A 27,753-nucleotide genomic window follows, 5' to 3' on the forward strand; every position below is an offset into this window, starting at 1 on the left:
AGGGCAGAGTGTGTTCTGTGTGTCTGAGGTCAGTCTGCTCCAGGGCAGAGTGTGTTCTGTGTGTCAGGAGGTCAGTCTGCTCCAGGGCAGAGTGTGTTCTGTGTGTCAGGAGGTCAGTCTGCTCCAGGGCAGAGTGTGTTCTGTGTGTCAGTCTGCTCCAGGGCAGAATGTGTTCTGTGTGTCAGTCTGCTCCAGGGCAGAGTGTGTTCTGAGGTCAGTCTGCTCCAGGGCAGAATGTGTTCTGAGGTCAGTCTGCTCCAGGGCAGAATGTGTTCTGTGTGTCAGTCTGCTCCAGGGCAGAATGTGTTCTGTGTGTCAGTCTGCTCCAGGGCAGAGTGTGTTCTGTGTTCTGAGGTCAGTCTGCTCCAGGGCAGAATGTGTTCTGAGGTCAGTCTGCTCCAGGGCAGAATGTGTTCTGAGGTCAGTCTGCTCCAGGGCAGAATGTGTTCTGTGTTCTGAGGTCAGTCTGCTCCAGGGCAGAGTGTGTTCTGTGTGCTCCAGGGCAGAATGTGTTCTGGAGGTCAGTCTGCTCCAGGGCAGAGTGTGTTCTGTGTGTCAGGAGGTCAGTCTCCTCCAGGGCAGAGTGTGTTCTGTGTGTCGTCAGGTCAGTCTGCTCCAGGGCAGAGTGTGTTCTGAGGTCAGTCTGCTCCAGGGCAGAGTGTGTTCTGAGGTCAGTCTGCTCCAGGGCAGAGTGTGTTCTGAGGTCAGTCTGCTCCAGGGCAGAGTGTGTTCTGTGTGTCGTCAGGTCAGTCTGCTCCAGGGCAGAGTGTGTTCTGTGTGTCGTCAGGTCAGTCTGCTACAGGGCAGAGTGTGTTCTGTGTTCTGTGTGTCAGTCTGCTCCAGGGCAGAATGTGTTCTGAGGTCAGTCTGCTCCAGGGCAGAATGTGTTCTGAGGTCAGTCTGCTCCAGGGCAGAATGTGTTCTGTGTGTCAGTCTGCTCCAGGGCAGAATGTGTTCTGAGGTCAGTCTGCTCCAGGGCAGAGTGTGTTCTGTGTGTCAGTCTGCTCCAGGGCAGAGTGTGTTCTGTGTTCTGAGGTCAGTCTGCTCCAGGGCAGAGTGTGTTCTGTGTGTCATGAGGTCAGTCTCCTCCAGGGCAGAGTGTGTTCTGTGTGTCAGCAGGTCAGTCTGCTCCAGGGCAGAGTGTGTTCTGTGTTCTGAGGTCAGTCTGCTCCAGGGCAGAGTGTGTTCTGTGTGTCATGAGGTCAGTCTCCTCCAGGGCAGAGTGTGTTCTGTGTGTCAGGTCAGTCTGCTCCAGGGCAGAGTGTGTTCTGTGCGTCAGGTCAGTCTGCTCCAGGGCAGAGTGTGTTCTGTGTGTCAGGAGGTCAGTCTGCTCCAGGGCAGAGTGTGTTCTGTGTGTCAGGAGGTCAGTCTGCTCCAGGGCAGAGTGTGTTCTGTGTGTCAGGAGGTCAGTCTGCTCCAGGGCAGAGTGTGTTCTGTGTGTCAGGAGGTCAGTCTGCTCCAGGGCAGAGTGTGTTCTGTGTGTCAGGAGGTCAGTCTGCTCCAGGGCAGAGTGTGTTCTGTGTGTCAGGAGGTCAGTCTGCTCCAGGGCAGAGTGTGTTCTGTGTTCTGAGGTCAGTCTGCTCCAGGGCAGAGTGTGTTCTGTGGTCAGTCTGCTCCAGGGCAGAGTGTGTTCTGTGTGTCGTCAGGTCAGTCTGCTCCAGGGCAGAGTGTGTTCTGTGTGTCGTCAGGTCAGTCTGCTCCAGGGCAGAGTGTGTTCTGTGTGTGTGTCAGGTCAGTCTGCTCCAGGGCAGAGTGTGTTCTGTGTGTGTCAGGTCAGTCTGCTCCAGGGCAGAGTGTGTTCTGTGTGTGTCAGGTCAGTCTGCTCCAGGGCAGAGTGTGTTCTGTGTGTCAGGTCAGTCTGCTCCAGGGCAGAGTGTGTTCTGTGTTCTGAGGTCAGTCTCCTCCAGGGAAGAGTGTGTTGTGTGTGTCAGCAGGTCAGTCTGCTCCAGGGCAGAGTGTGTTCTGTGTTCTGAGGTCAGTCTGCTGAGCTGAACTCAGTCCAGGGCTCCTGGAGCAGCAGGAGGGGAAGAGACAGCAGAATGAAGAACAATCTTTACCTATTTCATCACCGTGCCGAGTGTCACTGTCTACCATCTCAGCTTGATGACCTGTCCTGCGGCCCTTTAAGCCCGACTGTCTTGCGGCCCGTTAAGCCTGACTCTCATCTCTCTCCTTGGTTCTCGTCCTCAGACGGTTCTGCGTATCTGGGACTGTCTGTTCTACGAGGGTTCTAAGATTCTGTTCCGTGTGGCTCTGACGTTGATAAGGAACCAGCAGGCTGAGGTCCAACAGGCCGGTTCCCTGCCTGACGTCTGTGACTGCTTCAAACACATGACCAGAGGCCCTGATGTAGAGGACTGCCACTCCTTCATGCAGGTACACACACACACACACTGAAATGAAGATGTGTTTTAACTTCTGGTCCCCACAAGAATAGCAAACAAACACAAATTTGACAAACTGGAGACATTTTGTTAGTCCCCGTCAGGGGTAATGCTATTTCTAGGGGGGTTAAGGTTAGATATGGGTTCCAGTTCGGGAAAATAGGATTTTCAGTGGGACTAAATTGTGTCCCCACAAGGTTACCTGTACAAGACTGTGTGTGTGTGTGTGTGTGTGTGTGTGTGTGTGTGTGTACACCATAATGATCTCCGTTCATCCCTCTAATCCTCTGTCTTGCTGCTTTCCCAGAAAATCTTCACGGAACCCGGAAGCCTCTCCATGGCAACCATCACCAAGCTCCGGGAGACGTGTCGAGCACGCATCATCGCTGAGGAGTCCTGACCCCATCCTCCTGACCTGTCAATCAAACACTACACATTCCGGGCTGGGTCCCAACACTCCTTAATGGTCTCCTCTCCTCGGATCCTATCCCTCACTGTTGGGACAGTGTCCTAGACTGTTTTGTATTCTTTAGCATGACTACCACGTAGCTACGTAGACTACCATGTATGGAGACTATAAGATGTTACGAGTACCAGCAAATTAATTAGTTACTATCCTGTGGGGACACATCGTACAGGTTAAACATGAGCCTATCACAATAATTAACAACAAAGATGCCGATGAAACCTTTAGTCTATTACACTATTGTCATTTACTGTATGAAAGTCACATGAAATAAAACGTATTTAGCCAATGGACATGAAAACATGGAATACGCTCAATTTTTTAAATTTAATTTTACCTTTATTTAACCAGGCAAGTCAGTTAAGAACACATTCTTATTTTCAATGACGGCCTGGGAACAGTGGGTTAACTGCCTGTTCAGGGGCAGAACGACAGATTTGTACTTTGTCAGCTCGGGGTTTGAACTCACAACCTTCCGGTTACTAGTCCAACGCTCTAACCACTAGGCTACCCCTGCCGCCCAGGGTACGGTGTGGTTTGGCATAATGACATTTTGCAAAAAGTGATGGAGATGATCGTCTGAGACGCGCGGACAGCAGAGGACGTTACCAGACTGATGTCTTAATGACGCGCGGACAGCAGAGGACGTTACCAGACTGATGTCTTAATGACGCGCGGACAGCAGAGGACGTTACCAGACTGATGTCTTAATGACGCGCTGACAGCAGAGGACGTTACCAGACTGACGTCTTAATGACGTGTGGACAGCAGAGGACGTTACCAGACTGTCTTAATGACGCGCTGACAGCAGAGGACGTTACCAGACTGATGTCTTAATGACGCGCGGACAGCAGAGGACGTTACCAGACTGTCTTAATGACGCGCTGACAGCAGAGGACGCACAGACTGTCTTAATGACGCTGACAGCAGAGGACGTTACCAGACTGATGTCTTAATGACGCGCAGACAGCAGAGGACGTTACTAGACTGTCTTAATGACGAGCTGACAGCAGAGGACGTTACCAGACTGATGTCTTAATGACGCGCTGACAGCAGAGGACGTTACCAGACTGATGTCTTAATGACGTGTGGACAGCAGAGGACGTTACCAGACTGATGTCTTAATGACGTGTGGACAGCAGAGGACGTTACCAGACTGATGTCTTAATGAGGCGCTGACAGCAGAGGACGTTACCAGACTGATGTCTTAATGACGCGCAGACAGCAGAGGACGTTACCAGACTGTCTTAATGACGCGCTGACAGCAGAGGACGTTACCAGACTGATGTCTTAATGACACGCAGACAGCAGAGGACGTTACCAGACTGATGTCTTAATGACGCGTTGACAGCAGAGGACTACCAGACTGATGTCTTAATGACGCGCGGACAGCAGAGGACGTGCCCAGACTGTCTTAATGACGCGGACAGCAGAGGACGTTACCAGACTGATGTCTTAATGACGCGCTGACAGCAGAGGACGTTACCAGACTGATGTCTTCTTAATGACACGCAGACAGCAGAGGACGCACCAGACTGTCTTAATGACGCGGGACAGCAGAGGACGTTACCAGACTGATGTCGCCTAATGACACGCAGACAGCAGAGGACGTTACCAGACTGATGTCTTAATGACGCGGACAGCAGAGGACGCACAGACTGGATGTCTTAATGACGCGCTGACAGCAGAGGACGCTACCAGACTGATGTCTTAATGACGCGCTCTGACAGCAGAGGACGTTACCAGACTGATGTCGCCTTAATGACGCGCGGACAGCAGAGGACGCACCAGACTGGATGTCGTCTTAATGACGCGCTGGACAGTAGAGGACGTTACAGACTGATGTCGTCTTAATGACGCGCTGACAGTAGAGGACGTTACAGACTGATGTCGCCTTAATGACGCGGACAGCAGAGGACGTTTACAGACTGTCTTAATGACGCGCTGACAGCAGAGGACGTTACCAGACTGATGTCTTAATGACGGTGGACAGCAGAGGACGTTACCAGACTGATGTCTAATGACGCTGACAGCAGAGGACGTTACCAGACTGATGTCTTAATGACGCGCTGACAGTAGAGGACGTTACCAGACTGATGTCGTCTTAATGACGCGCTGACAGTAGAGGACGTTACCAGACTGATGTCGTCTTAATGACGCGCGGACAGCAGAGGACGTTTACAGACTGTCTTAATGACGCGCTGACAGCAGAGGACGTTACCAGACTGATGTCTTAATGACGTGTGGACAGCAGAGGACTTTACCAGACTGATGTCTTAATGACGCGCTGACAGCAGAGGATCGCCAGACTGACGTCTTAATGACGGTGGACAGCAGAGGACGTTACCAGACTGCTTTAATGACGCGCTGACAGCAGAGGACGTTACCAGACTGATGTCTTAATGACGCGCGGACAGCAGAGGACGTTACCAGACTGTCTTAATGACGCCGCTGACAGCAGAGGACGTTACCAGACTGTCTTAATGACGCGCTGACAGCAGAGGACGTTACCAGACTGATGTCTTAATGACGCGCAGACAGCAGAGGACGTTACTAGACTGTCTTAATGACGAGCTGACAGCAGAGGACGTTACCAGACTGATGTCTTAATGACGCGCTGACAGCAGAGGACGCACAGACTGATGTCTTAATGACGTGTGGACAGCAGAGGACGTTACCAGACTGGATGTCTTAATGAGGCGCTGACAGCAGAGGACGCACAGACTGATGTCTTAATGACGCGCAGACAGCAGAGGACGCACCAGACTGTCTTAATGACGCGCTGACAGCAGAGGACGTTACCAGACTGATGTCTTAATGACACGCAGACAGCAGAGGACGTTACCAGACTGATGTCTTAATGACGCGTTGACAGCAGAGGACGTTACCAGACTGATGTCTTAATGACGCGCGGACAGCAGAGGACGTTACCAGACTGTCTTAATGACGCGCGGACAGCAGAGGACGTTACCAGACTGATGTCTTAATGACGCGCTGACAGCAGAGGACGTTACCAGACTGATGTCTTCTTAATGACACGCAGACAGCAGAGGACGTTACCAGACTGTCTTAATGACGCGCGGACAGCAGAGGACGTTACCAGACTGATGTCGTCTTAATGACACGCAGACAGCAGAGGACGTTACCAGACTGATGTCTTAATGACGCGCGGACAGCAGAGGACGTTACCAGACTGATGTCTTAATGACGCTGACAGCAGAGGACGTTACCAGACTGATGTCGTTAATGACGCGCGGACAGCAGAGGACGTTACCAGACTGATGTCTTAATGACGCGCGGACAGCAGAGGACGTTACCAGACTGTCTTAATGACGACGCTGACAGCAGAGGACGTTACCAGACTGATGTCGCCTTAATGACGCGCGGACAGCAGAGGACGTTACCAGACTGATGTCGTCTTAATGACGCGCTGACAGTAGAGGACGTTACCAGACTGATGTCGTCTTAATGACGCGCTGACAGTAGAGGACGTTACCAGACTGATGTCGTCTTAATGACGCGCGGACAGCAGAGGACGTTTACAGACTGTCTTAATGACGCGCTGACAGCAGAGGACGTTACCAGACTGATGTCTTAATGACGTGTGGACAGCAGAGGACGTTACCAGACTGATGTCTTAATGACGCGCTGACAGCAGAGGACGTTACTAGACTGATGTCTTAATGACGCGCTGACAGCAGAGGACGTTACCAGACTGATGTCTTAATGACGCGCTGACAGCAGAGGACGTTACCAGACTGATGTCTTAATGACGCCGCTGACAGCAGAGGACGTTACCAGACTGATGTCTTAATGACGCCATGGACAGCAGAGGACGCACCAGACTGTCTTAATGACGCTGACAGCAGAGGACGTTACCAGACTGATGTCTTAATGACGCGCTGACAGCAGAGGACGTTACCAGACTGATGTCTTCTTAATGACACGCAGACAGCAGAGGACGTTACCAGACTGTCTTAATGACGCGCGGACAGCAGAGGACGTTACCAGACTGATGTCGTCTTAATGACACGCAGACAGCAGAGGACGTTACCAGACTGATGTCTTAATGACGCGTGGACAGCAGAGGACGTTACCAGACTGATGTCTTAATGACGCGCTGACAGCAGAGGACGTTACCAGACTGATGTCGTCTTAATGACGCGCGGACAGCAGAGGACGTTACCAGACTGATGTCTTAATGACGCGCGGACAGCAGAGGACGTTACCAGACTGTCTTAATGACGCGCTGACAGCAGAGGACGTTACCAGACTGATGTCGTCTTAATGACGCGCGGACAGCAGAGGACGTTACCAGACTGATGTCGTCTTAATGACGCGCTGACAGTAGAGGACGTTACCAGACTGGATGTCGTCTTAATGACGCTATTGACAGTAGAGGACGTTACCAGACTGATGTCGTCTTAATGACGCGCGGACAGCAGAGGACGTTTTACAGACTGTCTTAATGACGCGCTGACAGCAGAGGACGTTACCAGACTGATGTCTTAATGACGTGTGGACAGCAGAGGACGTTACCAGACTGATGTCTTAATGACGCGCTGACAGCAGAGGACGTTACTAGACTGATGTCTTAATGACGCGCTGACAGCAGAGGACGTTACCAGACTGATGTCTTAATGACGCGCTGACAGCAGAGGACGGCGGCTGCACTGTTGAGATGCAGGTATTCAACATGAGTTTTCATCCAGCTTTGGTGTTCATCTGCATTGGGGGAAACCAGCCCTGGACGTATTGGTTCATGTAGACCTGAATGTACACATGAAGCTAGATAATTATTTAGCTACATGTCTACATTCAGGTCTACATTAATTATCTAGCTACATGTCTACATTAACTATCGAGCTTCATGTGTACATTCAGGTCTACATTAATCTAGCTACATGTCTACATTAACTAATGTAGGCCTGAATGTACACATGTAGCTAGATAGTTATTGTCTTCATGTAGACCCTGAATGTAGTTAGATGGAGTGTAATGTTAACTCACACCCTGCTAACTGAGGATTCCATTGTGTCCCCCAAATGGCACCCTATTCCCTATGAAAGTAGTGCACTATATAGGGAATAGGGCCCTGGTCTAAAATAGTGACCTATATAGGGAATAGGGCCCTGGTCTAAAATAGTGACCTATATAGGGAATAGGGCCCTGGTCTAAAGTAGTGCACATGGTCCTGGTCTAAAGTAGTGCACTATATAGGGAATAGGGCCCTGGTCTAAAGTGGTGCACTATATAGGGAATAGGGCCCTGGTCTAAAGTAGTGCACTATATAGGGAATAGGGCCCTGGTCAAAGTGGTGCACTATATAGGAATAGGGCCCTGGTCTAAAGTAGTGCACTATGTAGGGAATAGGGCCCTGGTCTAAAGTAGTGCACTGTAGGGAATAGGGCCCTGGTCTAAAGTAGTGCACTGTAGGGAATAGGGCCCTGGTCTAAAGTGGTGCACTATATAGGGAATAGGGCCCTGGTCTAAAGTGGTGCACTATATAGGGAATAGGGCCCTGGTCTAAAGTAGTGCACTGTAGGGAATAGGGCCCTGGTCTACAATAGTGCAGTGTATATAGGGTCCTGGTCTAAAATAGTGCACTATATATAGGGAATAGGGCCCTGGTCTAAAGTAGTGCACTGTAGGGAATAGGGCCCTGGTCTAAAATAGTGCACTATATAGGGAATAGGGTGCCAATTGAGATGTAACTCATGTGAGATTCAAGTTGCTGACTGAAGCTCATCGTAACTGGAATAAACATTTAAGAACAAGATTTGGATTCTATGACTTTTCTCCTCTGAGTGATGAGATCACTGACGTTGAGAAGTAGACTTGAAGCGTCGTCGTACATGAATGATAGTGTCTGTAGTGCACTAGAAACTAGCCTGATTCTCTGTACACCAGACATTATTAAATAAACTACTGACTCTTCCTTCCTCCCCCCGTCTGTTCTTTCTGCTACTTTTGTAGTCCCTGTAAGTCTCTAGTGCTGGGAACTACAAACCCCATCTATTCTCAACTCAGGAAGCAGAAGAAATGTGTTTCAGATGTCTTTTATTGACCTTAGCAAGACGCATAATAGAAAAACGATCAAAACATTTCTCTCCAAAAATAAAAAGATCAACTCACTACAATGGATGAACACGATCTCATGGAGGAGAGGAGGAGCTGAACGATATTACACACCAGTTCAACACATCCATCATGAAACAACCTTAACCTTGTTCTGTTCCTCAGTCCGACAGCATCCACAACCTTTTGTTATGAAACGCAGTAAAACCACAAACAAGGCCTTTCAAAGGCTCCTGTGATCTACAAGATATAACCCGCTCAGTATCTCTGACCAGAGAGGAGTTGTTAGACATTCAAGTTTCCCTTTTGTCCCCCCACAGGAGGCTTCAGACCTCCCTAGGTGATGTCGTAGAAAAGATGGCGGTCCTGAAGGAAAGGAGATGAGGAAGGAAGGGAAGCTTGTTGAGTCCATCACAAAACGTGGTTCTAGGAAAGACCCACTCTTCCATAAGAGTTGAATACTATATAATTTAATATCAGATTCATTTAATTTACACAAAAAACTGCAATTGAAAAAAAAACAAATCTTTAAATTCCGTTTAAAGCGAGAATCCACCCAAGTCAAACATGAAATGACATCAGAACTAAAAGGGTTTACTGAGCCAGCTGCAGTAGAGATGGGCTAGAGACAGAGAGACGAGGGGAAAGGTAGGTTTGACCAGGCACTAGTCTGTTAGTAGGTAGCAGAGGATGAGTTGCTGTGAACAACAATACACAGAGAGAGAGACAGACAGACAGACAGACAGACAGACAGACAGACAGACAGACAGACAGAGAGACAGACAGAGAGACGAGGGGAAAGGTAGGTTTGACCAGGCACTAGTCTGTTAGTAGGTAGCAGAGGATGAGTTGCTGTGAACAACAATACACAGAGAGAGAGACAGACAGACAGACAGACAGACAGACAGACAGACAGACAGACAGACAGACAGAGAGACAGACAGAGAGACAGACAGAGAGACGAGGGGAAAGGTAGGTTTGACCAGGCACTAGTCTGTTAGTAGGTAGCAGAGGATGAGTTGCTGTGAACAACAATACACAGAGAGACAGACAGACAGACAGACAGACAGACAGACAGACAGACAGACAGACAGACAGAGAGACAGACAGACAGAGAGACAGACAGAGAGACGAGGGGAAAGGTAGGTTTGACCAGGCACTAGTCTGTTAGTAGGTAGCAGAGGATGAGTTGCTGTGAACAACAATACACAGAGAGAGAGACAGACAGACAGACAGACAGACAGACACACTGCAGAGAGGGCCTGGTTTGTACATGGTCCAGTCAGTCATTAGTAGCAGTGGTTGGTTGAGCGTCTGGCTCTCTGCAGTCTGCCTGAAAAGACTCCCTATATTGTGCACTAAGTTCGACCAGAATCCACATAGACCTCTGGTCAAAAGTAGTGCACTATATAGGAAATAGGGTGCTGATTGATACACATAAGGTTGTGTGTCAGTGTTCTCAGATGGTCTGGTATCCAGCATGGCTCCTCTTCCTGCCGATGAGGTAAGCGATGAGAACGATGAGAACCAGGCCGGCCAGAGCAGCTCCCACGACGATGGGAATCAACATGCTGTCCTGATCCAACTGACACTCCTCCGCTAGAGGGAGAGAGAGGGGGGATGTAGAGGGAGAGAGAGGGGGGATGTAGAGGGAGAGAGGGGGGATGTAGAGCGGGAGAGAGGGGGATGTAGAGGGAGAGAGGGGGGATGTAGAGGGAGAGAGAGGGGGGGATGTAGAGGGGGAGAGGGGGGATGTAGAGGGAGGAGAGGGGGATGTAGAGGGGAGAGGGGGGATGTGGAGGGAGAGGGGGGGGATGTGGAGGGGAGAGGGGGATGTGGGGGGAGAGGGAGGAGAGGGGGATGTAGGGGGAGAGGGGGGATGAGAGGGAGAGAGAGGGGGGATGTAGAGGGAGAGAGAGGGGGATGTAGAGGGAGAGAGAGGGGGGGGATGTAGAGGGAGAGAGAGGGGGGGGGATGTAGAGCGGGAGAGGGGGGGGATGTGGGAGAGAGGGGGGGTGGAGGGAGGGAGGGGGAAAACAGGAAAAAAGTCAAGGTCATGATACAAATACAGAACTTCTAATCAAGGACACATTGACTAAGGGTAGAGAGAGAGGAGAGATGGATAGAACATATGAAAGGAGAGAGAGGAGAGATGATAGATCATATGAAAGGGTAGAGAGGAGATGGATAGAACATATGAAAGGGGAGAGAGAGAAGAGATGGATAGAACATATGAAAGGAGAGAGAGAGAGAAGAGATGGATAGAACATATGAAAGGAGAGAGAGAGAGAAGAGATGGATAGAACATATGAAAGGAGAGAGAGAGAGAAGATGGATAGAACATATGAAAGGAGAGAGAGAGAGAAGATGGATAGAACATATGAAAGGAGAGAGAGAGAGATGGATAGAACATATGAAAGGAGAGAGAGAGAGATGGATAGAACATATGAAAGGAGAGAGAGGAGATGGATAGAACATATGAAAGGGGAGAGAGGAGATGGATAGAACATATGAAAGGGGAGAGAGAGAAGAGATGGATAGAACATATGAAAGGAGAGAGAGAGAGAAGAGATGGATAGAACATATGAAAGGAGAGAGAGAGAGAAGAGATGGATAGAACATATGAAAGGAGAGAGAGAGAGAAGATGGATAGAACATATGAAAGGAGAGAGAGAGAGAAGAGATGGATAGAACATATGAAAGGAGAGAGAGAGAGAAGATGGATAGAACATATGAAAGGAGAGAGAGAGATGGATAGATCATATGAAAGGAGAGAGAGGAGATGGATAGAACATATGAAAGGGAGAGAGGAGAGATGGATAGAACATATGAAAGGAGAGAGAGAAGAGATGGATAGAACATATGAAAGGGGAGAGAGGAGAGATGGATAGAACATATGAAAGGAGAGAGAGAGAGAGAGATGGATAGAACATATGAAAGGAGAGAGAGAGAGAAGAGATGGATAGAACATATGAAAGGAGAGAGAGAGAAGAGATGGATAGAACATATGAAAGGAGAGAGAGAGAGAAGAGATGGATAGAACATATGAAAGGAGAGAGAGAGAGAGATGGATAGATCATATGAAAGGAGAGAGAGAGGAGAGATGGATAGATCATATGAAAGGAGAGAGAGGAGAAGATGGATAGAACATATGAAAGGAGAGAGAGAGAGAAGAGATGGATAGAACATATGAAAGGAGAGAGAGAGAGATGGATAGATCATATGAAAGGAGAGAGAGAGGAGATGGATAGAACATATGAAAGGAGAGAGAGAGGAGATCATATGAAAGGGTAGAGAGATGGATAGAACATATGAAAGGGAGAGAGGAGATGGATAGAACATATGAAAGGGGAGAGAGAGGAGATGGATAGAACATATGAAAGGAGAGAGAGAGAAGAGATGGATAGAACATATGAAAGGAGAGAGAGAGGAGAGATGGATAGATCATATGAAAAAGAGAGAGAGAGAAGAGATGGATAGAACATATGAAAGGAGAGAGAGAGAGAAGATGGATAGAACATATGAAAGGAGCGAGAGAGAGAAGAGATGGATAGAACATATGAAAGGAGAGAGAGGAGAGATGATAGATCATATGAAAGGGTAGAGAGGAGATGGATAGAACATATGAAAGGGGAGAGAGAGGAGATGGATAGATCATATGAAAGGGTAGAGAGGAGATGGATAGAACATATGAAAGGGGAGAGAGAGGAGATGGATAGAACATATGAAAGGGGAGAGAGAGAAGAGATGGATAGAACATATGAAAGGAGAGAGAGAGAAGAGATGGATAGATCATATGAAAGGAGAGAGAGAGAGAAGAGATGGATAGAACATATGAAAGGGAGAGAGAGAGAGAAGATGGATAGAACATATGAAAGGAGAGAGAGAGGAAGAGATGGATAGATCATATGAAAGGAGAGAGAGGAGAGATGGATAGAACATATGAAAGGAGAGAGAGGAGAGATGGATAGAACATATGAAAGGGTAGAGAGGAGATGGATAGAACATATGAAAGGAGAGAGAGGAGAGATGGATAGATCATATGAAAGGAGAGAGAGAGAGAAGAGATGGATAGATCATATGAAAGGGAGAGAGAGAGGAGAGATGAGCATATGAAAGGAGAGAGAGAGAGAAGAGATGGATAGAGCATATGAAAGGAGAGAGAGAGGAGAGATGGATAGAATCATATGAAAGGAGAGAGAGAGAGAGATGGATAGAACATATGAAAGGAGAGAGAGAGAGAAGATGGATAGAACATATGAAAGGAGAGAGAGAGAGAAGATGGATAGAACATATGAAAGGAGAGAGAGAGAGAGAGATGGATAGATCATATGAAAGGAGAGAGAGAGAGAGAAGATGGATAGAACATATGAAAGGAGAGAGAGAGAGAAGATGGATAGAACATATGAAAGGAGAGAGAGAGAGAAGATGGATGAACATATGGAGAGAGAGAGAGAAGATGGATAGATCATATGAAAGGAGAGAGAGAGAGAGATGGATAGAACATATGAAAGGAGAGAGAGGAGAAGATGGATAGAACATATGAAAGGAGAGAGAGAGAGAAGATGGATAGAACATATGAAAGGAGAGAGAGAGGAGAGATGGATAGAACATATGAAAGGAGAGAGAGGAGAAGATGGATAGAACATATGAAAGGAGAGAGAGAGAGAAGATGGATAGAACATATGAAAGGAGAGAGAGAGAGAAGATGGATAGAACATATGAAAGGAGAGAGAGAGAGAAGATGGATAGAACATATGAAAGGAGAGAGAGAGAGAAGATGGATAGAACATATGAAAGAGAGAGAGAGAGAGAGAGATGGATAGATCATATGAAAGGAGAGAGAGAGAGAAGAGATGGATAGAACATATGAAAGGAGAGAGAGAGAGAGAGATGGATAGAACATATGAAAGGATGGATAGATGAAAGAGAGAGAGAAGATGGATATGAAAGGAGAGAGAGAGAGAAGATGGATAGAACATATGAAAGGAGAGAGAGAGAGAAGATGGATAGATCATATGAAAGGGAGAGAGAGAGAGAGATGGATAGAACATATGAAAGGAGAGAGAGAGAGAAGAGATGGATAGAACATATGAAAGGAGAGAGAGAGAAGAGATGGATAGAACATATGAAAGGAGAGAGAAGAGATGGATAGAACATATGAAAGGAGAGAGAAGAGATGGATAGAACATATGAGATGGATAGAGAACATAGAGAAGTGGAGATAGAACATATATGAGAGAGAGAGATGGATAGAACATATGAAAGGAGAGAGAGAGAGAAGAGATGGATAGAACATATGAAAGGAGAGAGAGAGAAGAGATGGATAGATCATATGAAAGGAGAGAGGAGAGATGGATAGAACATATGAAAGGGTAGAGAGAGGAGAGATGGATAGAACATATGAAAGGAGAGAGAGAGAGAAGAGATGGATAGAACATATGAAAGGAGAGAGAGAGAGAAGAGATGGATAGAACATATGAAAGGGGAGAGAGAGAGAGATGGATAGATCATATGAAAAGAGAGAGAGAGAGATGGATAGAACATATGAAAGGAGAGAGAGAGAGAAGAGATGGATAGAACATATGAAAGGAGAGAGAGAGAGAAGAGATGGATAGAACATATGAAAGGGTAGAGAGAGAGAAGAGATGGATAGAACATATGAAAGGGTAGAGAGAGAGAGATGGATAGAACATATGAAAGGGTTAGAGAGAGGAGATGGATAGAACATATGAAAGGGTAGAGAGGAGATGGATAGAACATATGAAAGGGGAGAGAGAGAGGAGAGATGGATAGAACATATGAAAGGGGAGAGAGAGGAGATGGATAGATCATATGAAAGGAGAGAGGAGAGATGGATAGAACATATGAAAGGAGAGAGAAGAGATGGATAGATCATATGAAAGGAGAGAGGAGAGATGGATAGATCATATGAAAGGAGAGAGGAGAGATGGATAGATCATATGAAAGGGTAGAGAGGAGATGGATAGAACATATGAAAGGAGAGAGAGGAGAGATGGATAGAACATATGAAAGGGTAGAGAGAGAAGAGATGGATAGATCATATGAAAGGAGAGAGGAGAGATGGATAGAACATATGAAAGGAGAGAGAGGAGAGATGATAGAACATATGAAAGGGTAGAGAGAGGAGATGGATAGAACATATGAACGTGGTAGAGAGGGAGGAGAGATGGATAGAACATATGAAAGGGTAGAGAGGAGATGGATAGAACATATGAACGTGGTAGAGAGGGAGGAGAGATGGATAGAACATATGAAAGGGTAGAGAGGAGATGGATAGAACATATGAAAGTGGTAGAGAGGAGATGGATAGAACATATGAACGTGGTGGAGAGGGAGGAGAGATGATAGATCATATGAAAGGGTAGAGAGATGAGATGGATAGATCATATGAAAGGGGACAGAGAGGAGATGGATAGAACATATGAAAGGTAGAGAGAGGAGAGATGGATAGATCATATGAAAGGGTAGAGAGGGAGGAGAGATGATAGATCATATGAAAGGGTAGAGAGGAGGAGAGATGGATAGATCATATGAAAGGGGAGAGAGAGGAGATGGATAGAACATATGAACGTGGTAGAGAGGGAGGAGAGATGGATAGATCATATGAAAGGGTAGAGAGAGGAGATGGATAGAACATATGAACGTGGTAGAGAGGGAGGAGAGATGGATAGAACATATGAAAGGGTAGAGAGAGAGGAGAGATGGATAGAACATATGAAAGGAGGCGCTAGATTAGAGGTACCTTGTGCAAAGATGGATAGACCTGCATATGAACAGGAGAGAGCTACGAGGGAGACGCAGGATAGACTACTGTTATATGAAAGAGAGAGAGAGAGAGAGATGGATAGATCATATGAAAGGAGAGAGAAAGAGATGGGGAGACATGGAGGGAGAGAGAGGAGAGATGGATAGGGGGAGACATGGAGGGAGACATATGAGAGAGAGAGGGGGGGGGAGAGAGAGAGAGAGATGGGTAGATGGAGGGAGAGAGAGAGGGGGAGATCATATGAAAGGGGGAGACATGGAGGGAGAGAGACAGGGGGAACATGGAGGGGAGAGAGAGAGAGAGAGGGGATAGATCATATGAAAGGAGAGAGATGGAGGGAGAGATGGAGGGGGAGACATATGAAAGGGGGAGAGAGAGAGAGAGAGAGATGGATAGAACATATGAAAGGGAGAGAGGAGGGAGAGATGGATAGACATATGAAAGGAGGGGGAGAGAGAGAGATGGATAGAACATATGGAGGGAGGAGAGAGAGGGGGAGACATGGAGGGAGCGAGAGAGAGGGGGAGACATGGAGGGAGAGAGAGGGGGGAAAAGGGGGAGACAGAGAGGGGGAGACATGGATGGATTCATGGATGAAAGAGAGGGGGGGACATGGAGAGAGAAAGAGAGGGGGAGACATGGAGGGAGAGAGAGAGATCATGGATGAAAGGGGGAGAGAGGAGATGGATAGAAGGGGAGACATGGAAGAAAGAGAGGGGGAGACATGGAGGGAGAAAGAGAGGGGGGATGGAGGAGAACATATGAATGGAGGGAGACAGAGAGGGGGAGATGGAGGGAGATGGATAGAACATATGAAAGGAGACATGGAGGGAGAGAGAGAGGGGGAGACATGGATAGAGACATGGAGGGAGAGAGAGAGGGGGAGACATGGAGGGAGACAGAGAGGGGAGAGAGAGGGAGGGAGACAGAGAGGGGGAGACATGGAGAGAGAGAGGGGGAGATGGAGGGGGAGACATGGAGGGAGAGACATATGAACATAGAGAGGGAGGAGAGAGATGGGAGAGAGAGAGGGGGAGATCATGGAGAGAGAAAGAGAGGGGGAGACATGGAGGGAGAGAGAGAGGGGGAGACATGGGGGAGAGACATGGAGGGAGAGAAAGGGGGAGACATGGAGGGAGAGAGAGGGGGAGACATGGAGGGAGAGATGGAGGGGGGGAGAGAAAGAGAGGGGGAGACATGGAGGGAGAGAGAGAGGGGGAGACATGGAGGGAGAGAGAGAGGGGGAGAGACATGGAGGGAGGGAGGGGGGAGAGAGAGGGGGGGGATGGAGGGAGAGAGAGATGGATAGAGACATGGAGGGATGAGAAGGGGGAGACATGGAGGGAGAGGAGATGGGGGGACATGGAGAGAGAAAGAGAGGGGGAGACATGGGAGGGAGAGAGAAAGAGAGGGGGAGGAGAGGAGAGACATGGAGGGGATAGAACATATGAGGGAAGGAGGGGGAGAGACATGGAGGGAGAGAGAGATAGGGGGGATCATGGAGGGATGAAAGGGGGAGACATGGAGGGAGAGAGAGAGGGGGGGAGACATGGAGGGATGGGGGAGACATGGAGGGAGAGAGGGGGGAGAAACATGGAGGGAGAGAGAGAGGGGGAGACATGGAGGGAGAGAGAGAGGGGGAGACATGGAGGGAGAGAGAGAGGGGGAGACATGGAGGGAGAGAGAGAGGGGGAGACATGGAGGGAGAGAGAGAGGGGGAGACATGGAGGGAGAGAGAGAGGGGGAGACATGGCCAGAGAGGGGGAGACATGGAGGGAGAGAGAGAGGGGGACTAGAGAGAGGGGGAGACAGAGGGAGAGACGAGAGGGGGAGACACGGAGGGAGTCCAGACTACTGTTAGGGAGACATGGAGGGAGAGAGAGAGGGGGAGACATGGAGGGAGAGAGAGAGGGGGGCATGAGGGGGAGGGAGGGAGAGAGAGAGGGGGAGACATGGAGGGAGAGAGAGAGAGGTGAACAGAGATCCAGACATGGAGGGAGAGAGAGAGGGGGAGTTATGGAACAGTAATTATTCAACAGAGGGACAGAGACATAGAGAGGGGGACACATGGAGAGGGAGAGAAGGGGGAGACATGGAGGGACACAGAGAGGGGGAGACATGGAGGGAGAGAGAGAGAGGGGGAGACATGGAGGGAGAGAGGAGAGACATGGAGGGAGAGACAGGGGGAGACATGGAGAGAGAGGAGAGACATGGGGGGAGACATGGAGACAGAGAGAGGGAGAGACATGGAGACAGAGGGGGAGACATGGAGGGGAGAGAGACAGATGGGAGACAGAGAGAGAGGGAGACATGAGACAGAGACAGAGAGAGGGAGACATGGCGACAGAGAGAGGGGGAGACATGGAGGGAGAGAGAGGGGGAGACATGGAGACAGAGAGGGGGAGACATGGAGACAGAGAGAGGGAGACATGGAGACAGAGAGAGGGAGACAGAGAGAGGGAGACATGGAGGGAGAGAGGGGGAGACATGGAGACATAGACATAGAGAGGGAGACATAGAGAGGGAGACAAGGGGACATAGAGAGGGACAGGTGGTAAAGGTGAGTGGTAGTATGTATCATCTCAGTCCTGAAGAGACCGATCATCAGTGTAACATACTGGTACTGTTTGGTCTATATGGACACTATTGATAACAGAGGAAACACTAACCTGTCATATCAGGCCAAGCTGCTACCACAGACAGACCAGTCAGGTGGTACCTGTTAGACGTGGTGTTCTGGAAAGACAAGAAACAACATCAGCCACAGAGGAGAGGAGAGAGAATTGACAGACTGATAACCAGACAGGCAGACAGGTAATCAGGCAGACAGGTAAACAGACCGACAGGCAGGGAGACAGAGACTGATAACCAGACAGGCAGATAGGTAAAGAGGCCGACAGACAGGCAGATAACCAAACAGGCAGGGAGACAGACAGACAGACAAAAGTATTAAAGACTGACAGACAGGTAAACAGTAGAGTGATGATGTCACCAGAGTAAACAGGAAGCTGAGGTTGGTGGCACTGCCCTGTGTCAGCACCAGGGTGGCGCTGGTGGGGTCACATGATCCTGAGCTGGTCGTCTGATTGGGCAGCAGGTTTACTACTTCCTGGATAGTCTGTCAATGAGCAGGAGAGGGATAGGTTACTGTGTGTACACGAGTGTGTGTGTGTGTGTGTGTGTACACGAGTGTGTGTGTGTGTGTGTACACGAGTGTGTGTGTGTACACGAGTGTGTGTGTGTGTGTGTGTGTACACGAGTGTGTGTGTGTGTGTGTACACGAGTGTGTGTGTGTACACGAGTGTGTGTGTGTGTGTGTGTACACGAGTGTGTGTGTGTGTGTGTGTACACGAGTGTGTGTGTGTGTGTGTACACGAGTGTGTGTGTGTGTGTTCACGAGTGTGTGTGTGTGTGTGTGTGTGTACACGAGTGTGTGTGTGTGTGTGTGTGTACACGAGTGTGTGTGTGTGTGTGTTCTCGAGTGTGTGTGTGTGTGTGTGTGTGTGTGTGTGTACACGAGTGTGTGTGTGTGTGTGTACACGAGTGTGTGTGTGTGTGTGTACACGAGTGTGTGTGTGTGTGTACACGTGTGTGTGTGTGTGTGTACACGAGTGTGTGTGTGTGTGTACACGAGTGTGTGTGTGTGTGTGTACACGAGTGTGTGTGTGTGTGTACACGAGTGTGTGTGTGTGTGTGTGTGTGTGTACACGAGTGTGTGTGTGTGTGTGTACACGAGTGTGTGTGTGTGTGTACACGAGTGTGTGTGTTACCTTATTCTGTGAGGCAGAGAAGTGGGAGATGTTGAGCTGCAGTGCCATGCGGGCCAGCAGACAGACGGTCCCGTTGCTATTGGAGACAGAGTACCTGCCCTGGGTAGGGGTTCCAGGGGGGGTGGGGACGGGGGCAGGGGCTGCTGTGGTGGTGGAGGGGGATGGAGGCGGGGCTGTAGTGAAGCTCTGGTCAGCAGTACACACACTCTCTGGGAAGAACAGAACAGACTGTTCAGACCAGCTATCACACAACACGGGTCAATACCCTCACACTGTTCAGACCAGCTATCACACAACACGGGTCAATACCCTCACACTGTTCAGACCAGCTATCACACAACACGGGTCATTACCCTCACACTGTTCAGACCAGCTATCACACAACACAACACGGGTCAATACCCTCACACTGTTCAGACCAGCTATCACACAACACAACACGGGTCAATACCCTCACACTGTTCAGACCAGCTATCACACAACACGGGTCAATACCCTCACACTGTTCAGACCAGCCATCACACAACACGGGTCAATACCCTCACACTGTTCAGACCAGCTATCACACAACACGGGTCAATACCCTCACACTGTTCAGACCAACTATCACACAACACGGGTCAATACCCTCACACTGTTCAGACCAGCTATCACACAACACGGGTCAATACCCTCATACCGTTCAGACCAGCTATCACACAACACGGGTCAATACCCTCACACTGTTCAGACCAGCTATCACACAACACAACACGGGTCATTACCCTCACACTGTTCAGACCAGCTATCACACAACACGGGTCAATACCCTCACACTGTTCAGACCAGCTATCACACAACACAACACGGGTCAATACCCTCACACTGTTCAGACCAGCTATCACACAACACGGGTCAATACCCTCACACTGTTCAGACCAGCTATCACACAACACAACACGGGTCAATACCTCACACTGTTCAGACCAGCTATCACACAACACGGGTCAATACCCTCACACTGTTCAGACCAGCTATCACACAACACGGGTCAATACCCTCACACTGTTCAGACCAGCTATCACAACACAACACGGGTCAATACCCTCACACTGTTCAGACCAGCTATCACAACACAACACGGGTCAATACCCTCACACTGTTCAGACCAGCTATCACACAACACGGGTCAATACCCTCATACTGTTCAGACCAGCTATCACACAACACGGGTCATTACCCTCACACTGTTCAGACCAGCTATCACACAACACGGGTCATTACCCTCACACTGTTCAGACCAGCTATCACACAACACAACACGGGTCAATACCCTCAGACTGTTCAGACCAGCTATCACACAACACGGGTCAATACCCTCACACTGTTCAGACCAGCTATCACACAACACAACACGGGTCAATACCCTCACACTGTTCAGACCAGCTATCACACAACACGGGTCAATACCCTCACACTGTTCAGACCAGCTATCACACAACACGGGTCAATACCCTCACACTGTTCAGACCAGCTATCACACAACACGGGTCAATACCCTCATACCGTTCAGACCAGCTATCACACAACACGGGTCAATACCCTCACACTGTTCAGACCAGCTATCACACAACACGGGTCAATACCCTCACACTGTTCAGACCAGCTATCACAACACAACACGGGTCAATACCCTCACACTGTTCAGACCAGCTATCACAACACAACACGGGTCATTACCCTCACACTGTTCAGACCAGCTATCACACAACACGGGTCATTACCCTCACACTGTTCAGACCAGCTATCACACAACACGGGTCAATACCCTCACACTGTTCGGACCAGCTATCACACAACACGGGTCAATACCCTCACACTGTTCGGACCAGCTATCACACAACACAACATGGGTCATTACCCTCACACTGTTCAGACCAGCTATCACACAACACAACATGGGTCATTACCCTCACACTGTTCAGACCAGCTATCACACAACACGGGTCAATACCCTCACACTGTTCAGACCAGCTATCACACAACACAACATGGGTCAATACCCTCACACTGTTCAGACCAGCTATCACACAACACAACATGGGTCATTACCCTCACACTGTTCAGACCAGCTATCACACAACACAACATGGGTCATTACCCTCACACTGTTCAGACCAGCTATCACACAACACAACATGGGTCATTACCCTCACACTGTTCAGACCAGCTATCACACAACACGGGTCATTACCCTCACACTGTTCAGACCAGCTATCACACAACACGGGTCAATACCCTCACACTGTTCAGACCAGCTATCACACAACACGGGTCAATACCCTCACACTGTTCAGACCAGCTATCACACAACACAACACGGGTCAATACCCTCACACTGTTCAGACCAGCTATCACACAACACGGGTCAATACCCTCATACTGTTCAGACCAGCTATCACACAACACGGGTCATTACCCTCACACTGTTCAGACCAGCTATCACACAACACGGGTCATTACCCTCACACTGTTCAGACCAGCTATCACACAACACAACACGGGTCAATACCCTCAGACTGTTCAGACCAGCTATCACACAACACGGGTCATTACCCTCACACTGTTCAGACCAGCTATCACACAACACGGGTCATTACCCTCACACTGTTCAGACCAGCTATCACACAACACGGGTCAATACCCTCACACTGTTCGGACCAGCTATCACACAACACGGGTCAATACCCTCACACTGTTCAGACCAGCTATCACACAACACAACATGGGTCATTACCCTCACACTGTTCAGACCAGCTATCACACAACACAACATGGGTCATTACCCTCACACTGTTCAGACCAGCTATCACACAACACAACATGGGTCATTACCCTCACACTGTTCAGACCAGCTATCACACAACACGGGTCAATACCCTCACACTGTTCAGACCAGCTATCACACAACACGGGTCAATACCCTCACACTGTTCAGACCAGCTATCACACAACACAACATGGGTCATTACCCTCACACTGTTCAGACCAGCTATCACACAACACAACATGGGTCATTACCCTCACACTGTTCAGACCAGCTATCACACAACACGGGTCATTACCCTCACACTGTTCAGACCAGCTATCACACAACACGGGTCAATACCCTCACACTGTTCAGACCAGCTATCACACAACACGGGTCAATACCCTCACACTGTTCAGACCAGCTATCACACAACACGGGTCATTACCCTCACACTGTTCAGACCAGCTATCACACAACACGGGTCATTACCCTCACACTGTTCAGACCAGCTATCACACAACACGGGTCAATACCCTCACACTGTTCAGACCAGCTATCACACAACACGGGTCAATACCCTCACACTGTTCAGACCAGCTATCACACAACACGGGTCATTACCCTCACACTGTTCAGACCAGCTATCACACAACACGGGTCAATACCCTCACACTGTTCAGACCAGCTATCACACAACACAACATGGGTCAATACCCTCACACTGTTCAGACCAGCTATCACACAACACAACATGGGTCAATACCCTCACACTGTTCAGACCAGCTATCACACAACACAACATGGGTCATTACCCTCACACTGTTCAGACCAGCTATCACACAACACGGGTCATTACCCTCACACTGTTCAGACCAGCTATCACACAACACGGGTCAATACCCTCACACTGTTCAGACCAGCTATCACACAACACGGGTCAATACCCTCCCACTGTTCAGACCAGCTATCACACAACACGGGTCAATACCCTCACACTGTTCAGACCAGCTATCACACAACACGGGTCATTACCCTCAGACTGTTCAGACCAGCTATCACACAACACGGGTCATTACCCTCACACTGTTCAGACCAGCTATCACACAACACGGGTCAATACCCTCACACTGTTCAGACCAGCTATCACACAACACGGGTCAATACCCTCACACTGTTCATTTAAACACAATAAGTTAAGTGGTCAAAGTCAAACATGTAAAGGAATAACCAAAGTGTTGATGGTCAGTAAACAGTTGTTAATGGTTGATGGTCAGTGGTGGACAATAAGTGTGCATCCCAAATTAGCCCCGGTCCAAAGTAGTGCACTATCCAGAGAAAGGGTGAGATTGGGGGCTCAGCCCAGGTGTTGATTGTACCGTTGGGGCTCAGATCGTCTCCTGTCATGTAGGCCTCCATCGTGACGTTTGAGAAGGTGACGGTGGCTCCTCCCACAATGACAGGTGAGGCGCTGATACATCTGTAGGTGGTGTTGACCCTAGCAACCATCCCTACAGAGGTCGTCTCCACAGTTACCACATCTGTCGGAAAACAGACAAGACACATTGGTCAGAAATCACATAATAATCCATTCTGTGTGTGTGAAGCGTGACTCCGTGTGTTAGTATGTGTGTGTGTGTGTGTGAAGCGTGACTCCGTGTGTTAGTGTGTGTGAAGCGTGACTCCGTGTGTTAGTATGTGTGTGAAGCATGACTGTGTGTGTGTGTGTGTGTGTGTGTGTGTGTGTGTGTGTGTGTGTGTGTGTGTGTGTGTGTGTGTGAAACATGACTCCGTGTGTTAGTATGTGTGTGTGTGTGAAGCATGACTCCGTGTGTTAGTATGTGTGTGAAGCATGACTCCGTGTGTTAGTATGTGTGTGAAGCATGACTGTGTGTGTGTGTGTGTGTGTGAAACATGACTCCGTGTGTTAGTATGTGTGTGTGTGAAGCATGACTCCGTGTGTTAGTATGTGTGTGAAGCATGACTGTGTGTGTGTGTGTGTGTGAGAAGCGTGATTCCGTGTGTTAGTATGTGTGTGTGTGTGTGTGTGTGAAGCGTGACTCCGTGTGTTAGTATGTGTGTGAAGCATGACTCCGTGTGTTAGTATGTGTGTGTGTGTGTGAAGCGTGACTCCGTGTGTTAGTATGTGTGTGTGTGTGAAGCAATACTCCGTATGTTAGTATGTGTGTGAAGCATGACTCCGTGTGTTAGTATGTGTGTGTGTGTGTGTGTGAAGCGTGACTCCGTGTGTTAGTATGTGTGTGTGTGTGTGTGTGTGAAGCGTGACTCCGTGTGTTAGTATGTGTGTGTGTGTGTGTGTGTGAAGCGTGACTCCGTGTGTTAGTATGTGTGTTTATGTATGTATACAGTGGGGCAAAAAAGTATTTAGTCAGCCACCAATTGTGCAAGTTCTCCCACTTAAAAAGATGAGAGGCCTGTAATTTTCATCATAGGTACACTTCAACTATGACAGACAAAATGAGCTAAAAAAATAAATAAATCCAGAAAATCACATTGTATGATTTTTAATGAATTAATCTGCAAATTATGGTGGAAAAATAAGTATTTGGTCACCTACAAACAAGCAAGATTTCTGGCTCTCACAGACCTGTAACTTCTTCTTTAAGAGGCTCCTCTGTCCTCCACTCGTTACCTGTATTAATGGCACCTGTTTGAACTTGTTATCAGTATAAAAGACACCTGTCCACAACCTCAAACAGTCACACTCCAAACTCCACTATGGCCAAGACCAAAGAGCTGTCAAAGGACACCAGAAACAAAATTGTAGACCTGCACCAGGCTAGGAAAACCGAATCGGCAATAGGTAAGCAGCTTGGTTTGAAGAAATCAACTGTGAGAGCAATTATTAGGAAATGGAAGACATACAAGACCACTGATAATCTCCTCAATCTGGGGCTCCACGCAAGATCTCACCCCGTGGGGTCAAAATGATCACAAGAATGGTGAGCAAAATCCCAGAACCACACGGGGGACCTAGTGAATGACCTGCAGAGAGCTGGGACCAAAGTAACAAAGCCTACCATCAGTAACACACTACGCCGCCAGGCGTAGTGCAGTGCCAGACGTGTCCCCCTGCTTAAACCAGTACATGTCCAGGCCCGTCTGAAGTTTGCTAGAGAATTTGGATGATCCAGAGGAAGATTGGGAGAATTTCATCTGACCATATGACACCAAAATATAATTTTTCGGTAAAAACTCAACTCAGAATGCTGAGTTGCATCCAAAGAACACCATACCTACTGTGAAGCATGGGGGTGGAAACATCATGCTTTGGGGCTGTTTTTCTGCAAAAGGGACCAGGACGACTGATCCGTGTAAAGGAAAGAATAAATGGAGCCATGTATCGTGAGATTTTGAGTGAAAACCTCCTTCCATCAGCAAGGGCATTGAAGATGAAACGTGGCTGGGTCTTTCAGCATGACAATGATCCCAAACACACCGCCCGGGCAACGAAGGAGTGGCTTCGTAAGAAGCATTTCAAGGTCCTGGAGCCTTTCTCCAGATCTCAACCCCATAGAAAATCTTTGGAGGGAGTTGAAAGTCCGTGTTGCCCAGCAATAGCCCCAAAACATCACTGCTCTAGAGGAGATCTGCATGGAGGAATGGGCCAAAATACCAGCAACAGTGTGTGAAAACCTTGTGAAGACTTACAGAAAACGTTTCACCTCTGTCATTGCCAACAAAGGGTATATAACAAAGTATTGAGATAAACTTTTGTTATTGACCAAATACTTATTTTCCACCATCATTTTCAAATAAATTCATTAAAAATCCTACAATGTTATTTTCTGGATTTTTTTACCTCATTTTGTCTGCCATAGTTGAAGTGTACCTATGATTAAAATTACAGGCCTCTCTCATCTTTTTAAGTGGGAGAATTTGCACAATTGGTGGCTGACTAAATATTTTTTTGCCCCACTGTATGTGTGTGTGAAGCGTGCCTCCGTGTGTTAGTATGTGTGTGTGTGTGTGTATATGTGTGTGTGAAGCGTGACTCCGTGTGTTAGTATGTGTGTATGTATGTGTGTGAAGTGTGACTGTGTGTTAGGGAGGACGTGAGGCAGTATGTATGTATGTATATATATATATATATATATATATATATATATGTGTGTGTATGTATATGTGTGTAAAGCGTGACTCCGTGTGTTAGTATGTGTGTATGAAGCGTGACTCCGTGTGTGCGTGTGTGTATATATGTGTGTGAAGTGTGACTCCATGTGTTTGTGTGTGTGTGTGTGAAGTGTGACTGTGTGTGTGTGTTAGGGAGGACGTGAGGCAGGCAGTATGTATGTATGTGTGTGAAGTGTGACTCCCTGTGTTAGTATGTGTGTGTGTGTATGCGTGTGACGCGTGACTCCGTGTGTTAGTATATGTGTGTGTGTGTGAAGCGTGACTCCGTGTGTTAATGTGTGTGTGAAGTGTGACTCCGTGTGTTAATGTGTGTGTGAAGTGTGACTCCGTGTGTTAATGTGTGTGTGAAGTGTGACTCCGTGTGTTAGTATATGTGTGTGTGTGTGTGAAGCGTGACTCCGTGTGTTAGTATATGTGTGTGTGAAGTGTGACTCCGTGTGTTAGTATGTGTGTGTGTGTGTGAAGCGTGACTCCGTGTGTTAGTATATGTGTGTGTGTGTGTGTGAAGCGTGACTCCGTGTGTTAGTATATGTGTGTGTGTGTGTGTGAAGCGTGACTCCGTGTGTTAATATGTGTGTGAAGCGTGACTCCGTGTGTTAATATGTGTGTGTGTGTGTGTGTGTGAAGTGTGACTCCGTGTGTGTGTGCGAAGTGTGACTCCGTGTGTTAGTGTGTGTGTGTGTGTGTGTGTGTTAGGGAGGACGTGAGGCAGGCAGTATGTATGTATATATGCATGTGTGAAGCGTGACTCCCTGTGTTAGTATGTGTGTATGTGTGTGTGTATGTATGTATGTATGTATGTGTGTGTGAAGCGTGACTCCCTGTGTTAGTATGTGTGTGTGTGTGTGTGTGTCTCTTTCTCACCAGTCCCGTTGGCCTCTGGGAAAGTAGAGACATCACTGAGGTTGTACTGCAGGGTAAGGTTAGCGACACTGTACAGACTGACGTTGGATGAAAAGCTGAGGCCCAGGGAGTGGCCATCCCCGAACAACGCCACGAGCGAGGGGAAGCGGCCGTCACCCCCACACGAGCTGGCCACACCCACCACCGCCGAACCTGGGAGGGGCACCACCACCGTACGCTGGAGTGAAGAAGAAGTTTGTACATTTAAAAACATGTTCAGGATAGTATCGTTGGCCCAAACTCATGTTTGGACTTATGTTCAGGACATTATCAAAAGTATAATCTGTGTTTCTCTAAGCCGGAGAGGATTGTGGGGGATGTAGTTTACCGTGCCGTTGGCTGTGTCATAGGTGATGGAGAAAGAGGCGGAGAGTTCGGCTTTTATACAGGTGGAGTTTCCTCGGTCACCTTCAGAGTGA

At 48.4% G+C, this 27,753-nt stretch overlaps 2 protein-coding genes across 2 annotated transcripts; one reads left to right on the forward strand and one right to left on the reverse strand.

The window, feature by feature from the left end:
* Window positions 1–2,190: 2,190 nt before the first annotated feature.
* Window positions 2,191–3,022, forward strand: LOC135535143 (growth hormone-regulated TBC protein 1-A-like; the record flags this gene model as incomplete). Its single annotated transcript, XM_064961858.1, has 2 exons — window positions 2,191–2,376; window positions 2,692–3,022. Coding segments are annotated over 2 exons (279 nt in total), but the record flags the coding sequence as incomplete, so codon positions are not given.
* A 6,354-nt stretch (window positions 3,023–9,376) lies between these two features.
* On the reverse strand, window positions 9,377–27,749 carry LOC135535144 (lysosome-associated membrane glycoprotein 1-like; the record flags this gene model as incomplete). The annotated part of the gene is made up of 7 exons (XM_064961859.1): window positions 9,377–10,542; window positions 18,388–18,454; window positions 18,711–18,836; window positions 19,489–19,697; window positions 23,656–23,817; window positions 27,296–27,512; window positions 27,663–27,749. Coding segments are annotated over 7 exons (1,023 nt in total), but the record flags the coding sequence as incomplete, so codon positions are not given.
* Between the last annotated feature and the right edge of the window lie 4 nt (window positions 27,750–27,753).

This window comes from Oncorhynchus masou, unplaced genomic scaffold, assembly GCF_036934945.1.
Source record: "Oncorhynchus masou masou isolate Uvic2021 unplaced genomic scaffold, UVic_Omas_1.1 unplaced_scaffold_4505, whole genome shotgun sequence".
Lineage (NCBI taxonomy): Eukaryota > Metazoa > Chordata > Actinopteri > Salmoniformes > Salmonidae > Oncorhynchus > Oncorhynchus masou.